General features: G+C 44.3%; 3 protein-coding genes and 1 non-coding gene across 5 annotated transcripts; 3 read left to right on the top strand and 1 right to left on the bottom strand.

Annotated features, from left to right (window-relative positions):
* Positions 1 to 1149: 1149 nt before the first annotated feature.
* On the top strand, positions 1150 to 7458 carry LOC120706010 (actin-related protein 5-like). Its single transcript, XM_039990571.1, has 12 exons — positions 1150 to 1433; positions 1531 to 1601; positions 2299 to 2423; positions 2884 to 2925; positions 3678 to 3780; positions 3898 to 4007; positions 4626 to 4735; positions 4820 to 4910; positions 5147 to 5578; positions 5740 to 5858; positions 6380 to 6716; positions 6825 to 7458. Exons 1-12 carry the CDS (start codon positions 1333 to 1335, stop codon positions 7320 to 7322), a joined length of 2139 nt encoding a protein of 712 aa, XP_039846505.1. The 5' UTR covers positions 1150 to 1332; the 3' UTR covers positions 7323 to 7458.
* A 414-nt stretch (positions 7459 to 7872) lies between these two features.
* TRNAL-CAG lies at positions 7873 to 7954 on the top strand. Its single transcript has one exon. It is a non-coding gene; the product is annotated as a tRNA-Leu (tRNA).
* Positions 7955 to 8073: 119 nt separating this feature from the next.
* LOC120706012 lies at positions 8074 to 10481 on the top strand. The gene is made up of 4 exons (XM_039990573.1): positions 8074 to 8591; positions 8710 to 9027; positions 9160 to 9783; positions 9866 to 10481. The coding sequence occupies exons 1-4, from the start codon at positions 8531 to 8533 to the stop codon at positions 9913 to 9915; spliced, it is 1053 nt and encodes a 350-aa protein (XP_039846507.1). The 5' UTR covers positions 8074 to 8530; the 3' UTR covers positions 9916 to 10481.
* LOC120706013 (glucose-induced degradation protein 4 homolog) lies at positions 10369 to 13386 on the bottom strand. 2 transcript variants are annotated; one of them, XM_039990575.1, is made up of 8 exons: positions 13241 to 13386; positions 12432 to 12493; positions 11822 to 11965; positions 11454 to 11527; positions 11297 to 11351; positions 11146 to 11208; positions 10934 to 11061; positions 10369 to 10821 (listed from the first exon to the last, which is right to left on the bottom strand). In XM_039990575.1, the coding sequence occupies exons 1-8, from the start codon at positions 13290 to 13292 to the stop codon at positions 10743 to 10745; spliced, it is 657 nt and encodes a 218-aa protein (XP_039846509.1). In that variant the 5' UTR covers positions 13293 to 13386; the 3' UTR covers positions 10369 to 10742. The 2 variants fall into 2 exon arrangements, with proteins under 2 accessions (XP_039846509.1, XP_039846508.1); XM_039990574.1 differs by having other exon boundaries at positions 10377 to 10821; positions 11146 to 11211.
* Between the last annotated feature and the right edge of the window lie 991 nt (positions 13387 to 14377).

Genomic DNA, 14377 nt, shown 5'->3' on the forward strand with positions numbered 1-14377 from the left:
GTTAGTTTCTTTAGATTCGTCTCGTAATTTACAGATGAGCTCTATAATTTGTTTTGAGATTAGTCTATATTTAACACTTCAAATGTTAAAAGATTCTCTTTCAAAATTTTTACGAAACGTCATCTATACGTATAGATGTCCATGTAGCCCGCAGCCCGTTAGCCCGCCCGAAGCACGGCCAATTTGGCCCGGCCCAAGCACGGCCCGGCCCGGTCCAAACCGTGCTCGGGCTGGCCCGGCCCGCTCCCCGTGCCCGGGCTTGGGCCGTCACCCCAGCCCGTGTGCTGGCACGGCCCGGCACGGAATTAGCAGGCCGGCCCGGTAGCGGCCCGCTAACTTCAAAGGCCTACCGAAGTATTAAACATACAGCCCAGCCCACAGCCAGTCAACCCTAGCGCCCCCATCCCCCGACACCGTCTGACTCCTCTATCCCCCGACTCGACTCCCCGCCGCCTCCTCGCGCAGTGCTCCTCCACTCCGCGGCTCCGGCGCTCCGCCCTCGCGCCGCAGGCCCCGCCCCACCCGACTCCTCGACTCCGTCGTCCGCCCTGCCACCTCCTCCGCTCTGCCGACCTCCTCCGCTCCGCTGACTCCGCCCCGCCGCCTCCTCGGCTCCGGCCGGCGGCGGCGGGCTTCCTCGGCTCCGCCCGCTGGTCGGCGGCGGCGGGCTTCCTCAACTCCTCGACGCCGCCCCTTGCGCAACCCTAGCCGGCTCGGCTAGCCCCTAGATCTAGCACCGCTTCGTGGGCTGCCGTCGCCGTGGCCGCGCCTCTCCGCCGCCACCGCCGTCGCCTCGCCGGTCCCGCGCCTCCTCTCCACCGCCGTCGCCGCCTCGCCGGTCCACCGCGCCGCCTCCCGCGGCCGAGCACCGGCGCCCCATCATGGGCCGCGGGGGGCCCGAGCCCGAGAAGCAGGCCGGGCTTTGCGGGCTGGCCGGGCTTTGCGGGCTGGCCTGGCACGAAACAGGCCCACGGGCCCGTGCCTGGGCCGTCAGCGGAGCCCGTGGGCTGACCCGGCACGGCCCGCTAATGAATAGGGCTGGGCCTGGCACGGCCCGGAGATGACCGGGCCTGGACGGGCCCGGGCGCAGGCCGGGCCAGGCGGCTCGAATGGACATCTATATCTATACAAGACCTTAGCATGTCAATTATGCGAAAAGACGGGGGGTTGTCCGCTAATATTTCGTGAACGCTGGAGGTCTGGAGCTCGCTAGTCGGGAGCGAAGAGCCGAAGAGGACGACGCAGCAAAAGGGGAAGGACAAGCCCCTGCCAAAAGCCCCAAACCCCTCTCCGCCCCCGCCTCCGGCGAGCCCTGCCGGCGGCGGCGGCGAGATGTCGTCGATGACCCGCCCACGGCGGGAGTCCGACTTCGCCAGCTTCCCGTCGTGCACCCCCATCGTCATCGACAACGGCGCCTCCACCTTCCGAATCGGGTACGAGGCCCCCGCCGCGCCGGGGGACTCCCCAAACCCTAACCCTAGCGGGCCTCCGAGGAATTCCTGTAACTCTGTGGTCGTCCCCCCCGTGCAGGTGGGCGGGCGAGACGGAGCCGCGCGTCGCGTTCCGCAACGTCGTGCAGAGGCCGCGCCACCGCAGCACGGGTACGCCGCATTACGTCTCTTAGCATGCTAATTCGTCGGTCTGGTGGCTGGTTGCTGTGTGAAGGTGTCGATTTTGTGTTCTGGTGTTTGCTCCCTGCTGTTCGGCTTCAGAAATTGAGTGTGCCGCTTCACGCTGGTGATCGAATTTTACTTTCTTCCTAGTTGTCTCGAACAGTCGTTATTGTTGTGGGGGATACAAGAGATTTCGCTGTTTTGTTTGTTTCTGTAACTTGTTCGGCAGCAAGTGGTCGTTTGGACGGTTACAGAGCTTGATTCCGACACCATTCAAGCTGATTCCAACTGGTTTGCTGCTTAGGTGCTGTCCGCCCCCTTCCCATTTGTCTACAGGAACTAATTATGTTGTAGTGCACGGGAACTGGATACAACATCAGAATTTAATCGGCTGTGTAGATTTGTTACTGTTGTTCTTTATGATCTCATGTTACTAATGGTCCATTTCCTGTACACGTACTGCAAGTAGTTCTGAAAGCATTCAAAAATACTGGATAATTGATAGTTAGTGTTTTGTTTGTCAAGCGCTTTGCAGGCTTCGTATTGTTTTAGATGAATATGTGAAGGGAACAGAATATTTTGTGTTGCCTATTTGAAGCTCTCATTACTGTTTCTGTTTGAGTCGACAGACTTGCAAGAGGATTCACGAAAGTTCACTCACTGTAATTTACTTTCCATGGTACAGGTGAAACTGTCTCAATTGTTGGGGACACTGATCCAGCTCTAATGAAGTTCTTTGATTGCACAAGATCGGCACTTCGCTCTCCATTCAACGATGATGTTGTCTATCAGTTCGAGTACATGGAATATGTTCGTTACTTCTCTAATATGATCACATTTAATTTTGAGATCGATCAACCAGTGATCAGTCTGTTTTGTTATCCTTCTCTAGAATTCATTAAAAACATCACATTTTTTTTATAAAGTACTCTACAGAATTTCTATTGGGTAAAATCATTTATGTATTAGAAATACACGTAAAATTATAGTTTCTTTGCGGTGGTTGAAAGTTGACAGTAAACAAAACATTAACAAAGCTAAATGATCCCTTTAAACTTATTGATAGAGTATTCTCTTTATTATTTAGCCAATTAGCCTAGTGGTTATCATTATCATAATTCATATGCCCCCCTCTAGAACAGCACTAGATACCTATTGCAATCTTATGGCTCAAAGACATAAAGGACAGCATGCAACATCTTTAATTTTCTGGATCATTATGCTTACACTCTACGGTGTATTCTGATACAATTTTATTTTTGTGCTCCAGATTCTCGACTATGGCTTTGATCGATTAGGTGCCACTTCCGAGGTAAATTTGCATTGTGTCCTTGCTTCTGTTCAAAATATTTTCTCTTTTTGTGTTGATATTGACTTGTTACTCTCTTCTCTTTTGTTTTTCATTTTTCTTTACATTGCATTTGAGATTTGACACATAAGAAAACTGCCAATTCAGCTAGCTCTTGTTGAACCACAGAGGATCATGGCTTGTTTATCAGTTTATGTATGATGGAATAAACTATAAGCAGTGTGTGATTTGATGATAGAGTTTTTCACTAGATACAGATTTTAGCATGGAAGGTCCTCATGTTGTAGACTTGTAGTTGATACAGAGTTAATCAGTAAAAATTTCAAGTCTAGTGTCTTAATGTTTTCAAGAGGAGCTGGAGTCCCAGCTTCTCATTACAGGTAATGCAAATACCAGAAACGAGTGGTATTGACTACTCTATTTTGACTACAAAATGAGCGTGGGTTATTAAATCTTTTAATAATTTTGTTCACCTTATCATCGCATGGTAACAGATATAGCCCATTAAGAGTTGGCTTCCTGAATCAGCACTTTCATGCTCGCATAGTGTAACCGCTGCACATTGCTTGAGTTACGTTTACTTCTTATTGGACATGCGTACACTTATTAAGTTCGAATGATCAGAATGCTTGCAGTTCCTACCATATACTATCTGTCTGTATATATCCTCTGAATCTTAGAACTTTGTGCCATTTCCTTCTTCAAACCAACTATTATTTGGTTGAGCGTGATTGGAAGTTAATGATGCTTGACAGGTGGGCCATCCAATTCTTATGACAGAATGTGAATGCAATCCATCCTTTTCTCGAGCCCGAATGGCAGAACTACTTTTTGAGACATATGGTGTGCCATCCATTGGTAATAGTTTCTGTGATCTTGATATGTGTCGTTATGAACTGCATCTAGTTGTAGTTACTATTTACCTTCTCATAAGGCTGGCAATGCTCATGCTGTTTCTTACTATCTGAATTGTAGCATTTGGCATCGACAATGCATTTAGTTACAAGTACAATCAGAAACTTGGGAACTGCGGCGAAGATGGGCTGGCTATTTCATGTGAACATGGAACATGCCATGTTATTCCAGTAAGTTCTTGTCCAAGATACGCCTTTCACCAATGGCCACCATATATAAATCCTTTTGGCATGTTTGCCTCATTTTTCCTTATTATATCCAGAAAAATAGTACGGTACATATGTGTAGGAGATAGCACTGAATGCATTACAATATTTACAAATCAGGTTGAATATATTTAACCACTAAAACTGTATATATTAATAAATGTGTTTTGAAAAATGAGAAACAACCACCGCCAAGACCTATTTGCTCATGGAGCTAGAGTTGGATGCATTTTTGTTGATATCCAAAGGCGCTCTCATTTTCCTTACATTTTTATGGGATTGTCCACTGATACTCCTAACCAAATAATTTTCTTCAAGTTTGCCTTAATCTAGTGTGTAATTCCAGGGAGCTTTGGGAAAAAAAATTATTTCAGTACTCTATTGGGATTCTATATATCAAATCTGCCATGTTAGATCCATCCTCGGGTTTTTTTAATCAGCTCCTTGATCATGGTCCCTGGAGAAATCTGCTATATTCTTTGAAGTATCTCTGTGAAATATTATCAGCTGAAAATTGCATTTTCCATACTTCATTAAATTGCTGCTATTTGAGCTAAAAACTTTCTTGGATTTGCGTTTCAGTTTTTGAAAGGGCAGCCTGTATTGGGGGCATGTTGCAGAACCAATGTTGGTGGATTTCACGTTACTGATTTTCTGAGGCAGCTTCTCACTCTAAAATATCCCTATCACACGTAGGTGATAGCAGTATATTTCTGATCTACTTCATGGTCCTCATTTTTTCCTACCATGTAACAGTACCATTTTACATTGAATAGGGCAAATTTTACATGGGAAAAGGCTGAAGAGCTGAAGAAGGAGCATTGTTATGTAGCTCTTGATTATTTGTCAGAGTTGCAGATATTTAAGGTAAGGAATTTGTATATATTTTATTATTGTTCTGTTCTCTGATAAAGCTTGGAATTATTGAATTCCTGTTTCAGATGCATTTATGTAGAATGAATATGGCTTTTCTATAGGATTCATTTTGCTTGTACTTCTAGTTTGTGATTGTGTTTTTTTTTCTCCCAGAGTATATTAGTTATATGTTTTCTAGTTATTTGAACACTCTTATAACACAATGGATTGATCACTTCACTTTGCAGAACAACAAGGAAGAAGCTGAAGAGAAAACGAGGTATTGGCAGCTACCATGGGTTCCCCCACCAAAGGAAGAACCGCCATCGGAGGAAGAACTTGCAAGGAAAGCAGCTTTGAAGGAAAAGGCTGGTCAACGTTTGCGAGAGATGGCTGCTGCAAAGAGATCTCAGAAGATTGTGGAACTAGAGAAGCAACTTTCTTATTTGGAAGAATTATCGGAGCAGCTTGATGAAGCTGAGGAATCAGAAGCATCAGCTATTCTAGGTAGATCTGGATATCTTTCCCAGCAGGAAATCAAATCTGCTGTTTCGAAAGCAACACAGTCCCTAAGGAAAGCAAAAGGAGAGTCCAATGGCAACGAGGAGAAAGCAGATGCCTCAACAGCTGATAAATATCCACTTGTGTCTGTTCCGGACGAGGAATTGACACCAGAGCAGGTGTGTGTTTATTAAGTTATTATTAACAGAATTTTGTTCATGTGCGTCTGGGATCATCAGACATCAAATGTTTTGTGCATACTGCATATATGTATTCTCATAAGTTGATACCCCCCAACCACTGACCTTTGTTACATTTCATATTTTTGTATTTTTACCAGTTAAAAGAAAAGAAGAAACAGATATTACTCAAAACTACAACAGAGGGTAAATTGCGTGCCAAGCAGAAACGTGCTGAAGAGGAGGCACTGCGGGAGAAGCAAGAAGAGCAGAAGCGTGCGTAAGTTGTGATTTCACCAGTCTAAAATTTATCTTCCCTGTACCCTTATTTTCATCCAATGATAAGATCCTCCTATATGAAATTGGCGCTCTCGTTGATTTTCCATGTAGTTATTCCAAAACCACCCTCAGAAGTTTCATTATTCTTCAGATATTGCGCTTCAGTATCCAAATATAGGCCAAAACTAGGTTCTGTGTTTTGCCATACTGACCCTTTAAAAACTGCATTACCAAGCATGTTTTCAATCTTGCGTAAAGTATGGTCCTGTGTTTTTATGAGCAAAGGACCAAGTCCTGTTGCTTGTTTGCTGCATTGAACATAAAGACAAAAAAGTGGCAGTGCACTGTATGTCATCTTAAATATTACGGCCAAGAATTCAGTATGAATACCTCCTATCATAGATATCAAGAATACAAGATGATCTACATTATGGTTAATGTGGATAAATTATCTCAAATTGTTCTAAATATTTGCCAGACATTCTTTACTGCTCTTGTAATGTGTTACATTCAACTATGTAGGGAGAACCCGGAGTTATATCTTGAAGAGCTCCGTGCCCGGTATTCAGAACTTTCTGAGAAATTTGAGCAGAGAAAGCGACAGAAAGTTAATGGCGGCCAGACAAATGGGAACCATGGTTCATCTGGTGGTGTAGGCCGTGGAGAACGGCTAAATGCAGCTCAGAAAGAAAGGATGCGGCTGCTTGCCTCTGCTGCATTTGATCGGGGTAAAGGCGAGGATACTTTTGGAATGAGAGATGAAGATTGGTTAGTGTACAATAAGATGAGCAAAGACAATGATGATGACGGAAATGATGATGATGAATCAGAACTTGTTCGGATTGCGTCAAAGCTCCAGGTAAAATCTCTGTTTCAAGCTTTCCTTCTGGTGGTGACCAACTTATACTATCCTAGTTTTCTTCCAAAAATCAACAGGTCAGAAGTCATTTGATGTTTCCTTGTGCAGGAGATCGACCCTACATTTGTGTCCAAATCTGAAGCTGTTCAACTTACTCCAGAGCCTCCCAAAATCCGGCCTCTCACTGCAGAGGATTATAGAATTGCCATTGGGATCGAGCGGTTCCGCTGCCCTGAAGTGCTTTTCCAGCCTGGTATGATAGGCATCGATCAGGCCGGCATCGATGAGATGGTCAGCATCTCGCTCAGGAGACTAATGGAGGACGAGTCTGTCAAGCAGCGCCTCTGCCAGTCCATTCTTGTCACTGGCGGGAGCTCCCTGTTCCCCGGCATGATCCCGCGGCTGGAGTCCGGGATCCGGCAGTATCGACCATACCTCTCACCACTGAAGCTTGTCAAAGCAGCCGACCCCATTCTCGACGCGTGGAGGGGTGCTGCTGCCTTTGGGGCGTCCAGCAAGTTTGGGAAACAAACTTTCAGCCTAGCTGATTACAGGGAGCATGGCGAGAACCTGTTCCATCGGTACAACATTGTCTACTCGCTGTAACTCCTCTTATAGCAAAAGGCATGCCTTTAGCGGGTAAACCACCTCAGCCAGGCTATTTATTTGACCACCGATACGGATTGATGTAGCAACAGTTTTTTCGTGAAAAATGCAATTAATGTTCTTCAGTTATGCTGCATTTAGCGTTGTATACTATTGGGGGTAGGAGGGTGCTCGTGTGTTTGTTTTTTGACATAGTGAAGGAATACCATAAACTTCAGAATATGCGATGCCTTCCTCTAGTCTCCTAGAGGCATAACTTGGTCAAGAGCATGTTAGCTGAAGGCCATAAGGAGAGATGGGCGTTGGCGTTGCAGTCTAATGCTCTGGTCTATGGCAATTGATATGCTCAACATCAATCTAATGCTGGATGACATTGCGAAGAAACCTTCGATTATATTCCACAAAAGTGATCTATCAATCCTGAGAAGGTAGTATATCAAGGTGGCATTGAAGTCGTCAATTCTAACCGAGTAGGAGGGCGTTCATTGATCGACCTCTGGTTGGCTATTAATTTAATAATAACTAACCTAATAATTCGTATAACACAGACGTCAAGATGGCCGAGTTGGTCTAAGGCGCCAGTTTCAGGTACTGGTCCGAAAGGGCATGGGGTTCGAATCCCATTCTTGACATCATAAATTTTTGTCTCTTTTGTCTTTGAACATAATTATTTCGGGGTTAAGTGTATTTTTTTGGTTTTTTCTTTTGGAACACGCTTCTATCGTTTCTTTCATCCAAAAGTATCCAAAACCGGCCATGCCTATTTTGGAGGAAAATTGAGGGTGACCAGGGGCGTTGTTTTGCAGCAGTGATGATTAGACACCTAGTGGCATCGTCAAGAGAGAAAAAAAAAACAAGAAAAGCATTGCACATCTATCACGTCGAAGCTATGGATTTCGTTTTATTATATGTTTCTCATCCCTACATTAGAGGGCCCTGAGGATGCGGCGCCAAAACCTCGCCTCCCTCCAACCACCAAACCCTCCCCAAGAATAGCGGGGCACAATGCAACACCTCCCCCAAAAATTCACCCTCGCAACAGCTATAACTCTCAACGTTTCCGTCAAGTTTGCCAACTTTAGGATAGGCCGAGCAAATCCGTTTCTTGCCTTGCACAGCTTAGCTCCTCCCAAGTTTTTTTTTTGATTTGGATTTGGATTTGGATTGGGTGTTGTTCCTGCACAACCGCGAGGAAGATCAGCAGAGAGATGAAGCGCGGGATCACCACCAAGATCAGCACCAAACGAGGAGAGCACCTCGTCCAAAATGGTAGGAGATCTTTCCATGGCTGTCGGTTCTTCTCGATTCCGCCTTCAATTCGTCGTCGCTCTCCCGAATTTTCAGTTGAAATTCTGACTCGAGTTGGCGACCGACCATTCGTTTGCAGGCCAACATCCATATGATGAATGGGAGGAGCAACAACGATACTGGCCTTCGCCGCGGGCGCCGCCGGTGAGCCCGACGGAGTCCCCCCGGACCCCGGGCGGGAGCCACAAGAAGGCGGTGCTGGGCAAGGTGAAGAGCAAGGCTAAGAAATGGATGCACATGCTGCGTCACAAGAAGAAACCCGCGCAGGAGGAGATGATGTGGACGCCCAGGGCTGGACCCAGCGCGGAGGACAGCATCAGCACCAGGGCCAAGGAGGAACGGCGAGACGCTGGGTACCGTGGAACCCCCAGGAAGGCGCAGCATCCACATTTTTACAGTATGTCAGTCACAAGCTCTCATGGCACCGGATCAGTTGCTGTTAACTGAAATGAAGTATCCAATACTTGTGTATCTTTTTAGTTGATGAATCAGTTGTTGTTAATTGAAATGAAGTATCTAATAATTGCAGCCGGTGATTCGGAGAGGGCGTCTGAGGTGTTCATGGAAGCAGCACCGAGACAGAATTCACCAGTCCCGAGCCCTACAGCACACAAGGAACAGCCATACTTCAAGGTCAGCAGCAGGTTCGAGTCAGAGATGAAGGAAGCCAACGAGATGCTGATGGAATCAAAGCAGCTCCGCATCAACACAGCCAAGCCCAAGACTGTGACGTTCGCGGCGACCATAGAACGCGAGCTGGGGAGTGAAAAGGGTGGCTGGAACGACAGGGAGCTGTCTGAAGCAGCGACCGAAGTAGTGCGAAATGCACTCGCTACAGTCTATCAGGTGGTGCTCAAGATGATGGCTAAAATCCAGGACACAATGGTGGCGTACAACATTGATAGAAGGCACATGCTAGAGAAGCTAGTAGCAGTCAATAGATACCTGATGTTGAAGCTGGAACCTGGGCAAGACGATAAAATACTCTCGGAAGTAATTACTGATGCTATCCTCAATCTGTTTGACGCATGGAGCGAGTGTGTTGAGCAGCCTTTGGTACAAAGGGCGAAGGACCTCTCTTCTTGGTTTCTGCATGAAGGAAGAGAAGAAACACCTCCCGTTTCACTACCGACACGTTCATGTGCGTTCGAAGGTAAGATTATGTGCTAGATCAATTTGATCCATCAGCAAAGCATTAGTACTGAATTACCAATGACTGTATTCATGCAACGCAGATGCAGAAGAATTTTATTCCTTAGAGAATGAACAACAGCTTGAAGCATGAGATCAAAGACATTATGAAAGTCAGCAGAGTTTGTGTACCTAACAATACCAGGAAGCTGAACGCAAAGTCAAAGAGCATGCCCCGAGCTTACTTTGTTCATAGAATTGTCAGTCAAAACATACAATAGCTGCAAGTGAAACCAAAAGGTGGTATCCGCAGCTTTGTACCCAGAAGCTTGAGTGAGAGAATACAATCAGCAATCTTGATGAAGCTCCTCATCAGTAAAGCTTGGCATCATGATTGTATGGCAAATTGTATTCACAATGTATGTAATTAGGAATGACAATGTATAGCATAGACGTTGAAATAGAAATCCTCAACTGCAGAGCAGCAGTTATGGGAAGAGGTACATTAACATTTCACTGAATATGCACTTAAAACTCACATTCGCTATCCAAATGAACTCAGATACATCGTATCATAGTTAACACAAACGCAATACAAAAAGGTAGATTTAGACAAGAAAAAATGCCTGCTTTCATTAAGATCACAAAGCAAAAGGTTGCTTAGTCTTGCTGGAAATAACTGTTACATACACAAACCGTCTCATTTCTTTTAATACAACAACATTAGGAACACACACAGAGGATGCATTAACCCTGTCTGAAAGTCGACCATTGGATGCATTAACCCTGTCTCTGTCCCTGCCCCTGAAGCTCATAGGATGAAAAGGTGAATCCAGAATTTTTTTCTTATTGGTACACTTCAGTTCAAGCTTCTGAAATGGAATGCACATGATAAGACAGAAGAGTTTACAACCAGCCCATTGTATTCCTGAATGAATCTGATCCCTAACAGGAAGTCGGCCATCAGATGCATCAAGCCTGTCACTGTAGCTCATAGGACGAAAAGGTGAATCCAGAATTTTTCTCATTGGTACACTTCAGTTCAAGCTTCTGAAATGGACTGCACATGATAAGACAGAAGAGTTTACACCAGCCCATCGTATCCCTTAGTGAATCTGCTCCCATGTCATTATGATTTGCAACAAAATAAATTGCAGAAAAATATTTATTACCTGCTACTTGGATCATAATAAAAGCCACTAATGGATCCATCGCTACAAGAAAAGCAGACGTAGTAGAAACCAGCAATGGTTAACCCACAGTCAACTCCAACATTGACAAAATATTGCTCCTTCCATCTCTACATGCAGTATCCAAGAAATGGTAAATAAAATGATTATACATAAATAAATAAAAAATTTCAGGCAAATAGGCAATGTCATACCATAAATATATGAGGATAGTTGCTAAGGTCTAACGACTTGCCACCATCTGTCTCAACCTGACTCTGCAGGAAAGGCATATAATGACTAATGAGAAACAAATCATCATAAAATTCATGATAATGGACAATTCCAAATTAGGTAACCAATTACCAGAAGAGGCGTAAATGATGGGAACTTGGACCAGTGTCTTATATCATCCTCTGGTCTACAAAATAGTAGAAGATGTTTTTGCAAGTAAGAATACAAAATGCTGTGAGACACCAGGACATATATAGGGATGGTATTAACATAAAACATAAACACTCACGATGCTTCCCATTTGCCAGTGAAAAATGTGTAATTTTTAGCATCTACTATCTCCCCCTCCCAGAATGTCACTACCTGTGGACAGACAGCCAATACATGAAGTTAAATTCATGAATCACATACTGAAAGAAAAACAAGGACATGCTAGAAGTTTCTCGTAGTAATCTTAAACAACATCATATTTCTGTATAACATTTCTTAAAATTCACTCTTACACTCTGGCAACACATGTATTGTAATTCCCTAGTTTGTAAACTCTATGGTGCACAAGGTGCACGATTGTTTATTCAGTAAACCTAATTAATCTTTGTATTGAATGCATAACATTAGATTTCAGAGTTGAAGTGGAAGAGCAAACAAGTTACTCACAGGTGTATCTGCTAATGGAACATTAAGCGCTTCCATTGTTCCACATAAATAACCCTGTTCAAGATCACAACCATGGATGCGCACATTAACTTTCCATGCTTCATCCTTCTGCAGACTTGAAACATTCTGAGTTCCAGCAAAACACTGAAAGAAAGATACAGGTGGGTTTGGTCACAGGACAACTCTTCAGGCTCAAAGATAAAGTTCAAAAAATGCTCATAAGCTGTACTTGGGTGGTACTGGTACGCAACAATACAAACGCTGTTTGCACAATTGACAGAAAAAAAACTATAACCTACGGTCCTACATCCCAGAACATCAAACAGAAACAGGAGGATAAGCAGAACTGCAGCTATCTGACAGAGCACATCCAACAACAGTCTGCCTTTCATTCCCAAGAAAACATAAGCAGCAGTTGCCTAGAACCATGTGTAGCAGCGATGAAGCCAAAAAGGAGAATTCCTATTTGCTTTCCAAGAGGACATGGTGGGAGATCGCAATTGATACCAAAGCAGCAACGAATATCAGCGACTTGCTTCTTATTGGATCACAACCTTTACAAGGATTCTGTTCTTAGGCTAAATATTCTAATAAGAACAAAAACACTTACTCTTCCGGCACTTAGGAGTGAACAACTAGGAGGAGACGGGTGTACAGAATTTGTCTCTTGGCCTGCAACGAGTATTTTAATCAGTATTCAGTATAGCAAGTTGAGCTATGGAACTCAGAAAACCATCACAGAGGTAGTCAAGGTTTTAAATTGCAAAGGAAACTTTTAATTCTACTAGAATTATTAGATATCCAAAAGGAGATGCTGCCAACATATTTTTAGATTAAATAGTTCTTCCAGAAACATTGTATCAATTTATTTTCTGACAACCAGTGATCAATACAGGATTAGCATAAATGGTGTCATGTTCTGGGCACATGATCTCATATGAACAGCAATCCATAATTTCGGGACGCCCAATGGCACATGAATGGCCAAACCTAGGCGAATATTAGAAAGACTAGATTATCAGGGGGAAGCTTTCCCGATGACATTGGAACCAGATTTCAAACACTTCCAAGGCTCAAAACATCATAACCTGCTCAAACCACTATCCCCACCTGACACTTAAATTTCGGCACAGTGTAAATTCTCCAAAGCAATAATCAACGCGGTGGAAAATGATTAGACGGAAATAAGTACCAAACTGAGGCCACGCAAACTCCACTAACTTAGGTCAATCTAGATCAGATCATCAGAAACAGCCTCGAATTAGAATCCGGCGAAATCGCATGACGTGGATCGATCCCAGGCTACTAAGAGATTAGGCTCCGATAAGATCTATCTAAACCTGGTTCACAGAGCAGACCGGATGCGCGCATAGCATATATGTCGGAAGAGATGGGAGGGGGATAGGGCCGTGAGGTGACCTGGGGAGGGCTGCGACGATGGAGTTGCGGTGTCCACCACCCTCACCGGCATCGCGGTGGCGGCGGCGGGCGAGGTCGCCGGCGACGAGGAAGGAGGAGGCTGCCTCGCGAGAAAGACGGTTGCGGTTCGCTGCCTCTTTCTCTTTCTGTTGGATGGGGACAATTTTGTTAAAGAGGGAAAATTGCAAAAATGTCCTTGTAAAGTATAAACCCACTTTTTTTTCAGTTTCAAGTTTATACCTGGATGAGATTTGTTCTTGAGAAAGTGTGTAAAGTCAAGCTCAAATTTTTGTGAAATCATCATCAATCTCTCTAAGACAAGAGTGTGGGTTTTACATCTTTTCCAGCATGGAAAATGGGAAATAATAGAAAGATATTTTCTAAGCTCTATCATTCACCTATGAAATGAAAGAAATAAATGGACAATCCAGTGTACGTGGGCCGGCACAGCGAGCCGAGGAAGTCTTTCTGACCCTGTCTCTACAGGAACTGGCGGCCCATGATCTTAAAAGTCCTTCCTATAAAAACTCGACCGGGACAACACCGTATTTTATTAAGAGCAACTCCAGTGGAGTGACTAAATTTGAGTGACTAAAACTTATTTTAGTCACCCACTTTTCAAGTTTAGTCACTCAAAATGTAATCTCTACTCCAGCAGCACCGACTAAATAGACTAAAAAATAGTGGGTCTTACTTTTGGTAGCCTAAGAGCAACTCCAGCAGAGCCTCTATTTGGATGACTAAACCCACATTTTAGTCATTTTGCTCAAAATTCCATCTCCAGCAGGGCTTCTATTTGGGTGACTAAAATGAGGGGGTGACTAAATTTCCTCTCCCACCCCCTCAATTTGGTCACCCTCTACTTAGGCTACCAAAAGTAAGGTCCACCATTTTTTAGTTTATTTAGTCGGTGCTGCTGGAGTAGAGACTCCATTTTGGATGACTAAACTTGAAAAGTGGGTGACTAAAATGAGTTTTAGTCACTCAAATTTAGTCACTCCACTGGAGTTGCTCTAAGTAGAGGGTGACCAAATTGAGGGGGTGGGAGAGGAAATTTAGTCACCCCCTCATTTTAGTCACCCAAATAGAGACCCTGCTGGAGATGGAAATTTGAGCAAAATAACTAAAATGTAGGTT

Source organism: Panicum virgatum, chromosome 5K (genome assembly GCF_016808335.1).
Source record: "Panicum virgatum strain AP13 chromosome 5K, P.virgatum_v5, whole genome shotgun sequence".
NCBI classification, from domain to species: Eukaryota; Viridiplantae; Streptophyta; class Magnoliopsida; order Poales; family Poaceae; genus Panicum; species Panicum virgatum.

Excerpts from the sequence above, each read along its gene's own strand:
- LOC120706010 (XM_039990571.1), top strand. The coding sequence starts at position 1,333 with ATGTCGTCGATGACCCGCCCACGGCGGGAGTCCGACTTCGCCAGCTTC. Across the intron at positions 3,781-3,897 it reads ATATGGTGTGCCATCCATTG|CATTTGGCATCGACAATGCA; the intron begins GTAATAGTTTCT and ends TCTGAATTGTAG. Across the intron at positions 5,579-5,739 it reads AGGAATTGACACCAGAGCAG|TTAAAAGAAAAGAAGAAACA; the intron begins GTGTGTGTTTAT and ends TATTTTTACCAG.
- LOC120706012 (XM_039990573.1), top strand. The coding sequence starts at position 8,531 with ATGAAGCGCGGGATCACCACCAAGATCAGCACCAAACGAGGAGAGCAC. Across the intron at positions 9,028-9,159 it reads GCAGCATCCACATTTTTACA|CCGGTGATTCGGAGAGGGCG; the intron begins GTATGTCAGTCA and ends TAATAATTGCAG. Across the intron at positions 9,784-9,865 it reads ACGTTCATGTGCGTTCGAAG|ATGCAGAAGAATTTTATTCC; the intron begins GTAAGATTATGT and ends CATGCAACGCAG.
- LOC120706013 (XM_039990574.1), bottom strand. The coding sequence starts at position 13,292 with ATGCCGGTGAGGGTGGTGGACACCGCAACTCCATCGTCGCAGCCCTCC. Across the intron at positions 11,528-11,821 it reads TTCCATTAGCAGATACACCT|GTAGTGACATTCTGGGAGGG; the intron begins GTGAGTAACTTG and ends GTCTGTCCACAG. Across the intron at positions 10,822-10,933 it reads TATTATGATCCAAGTAGCAG|TCCATTTCAGAAGCTTGAAC; the intron begins GTAATAAATATT and ends TATCATGTGCAG.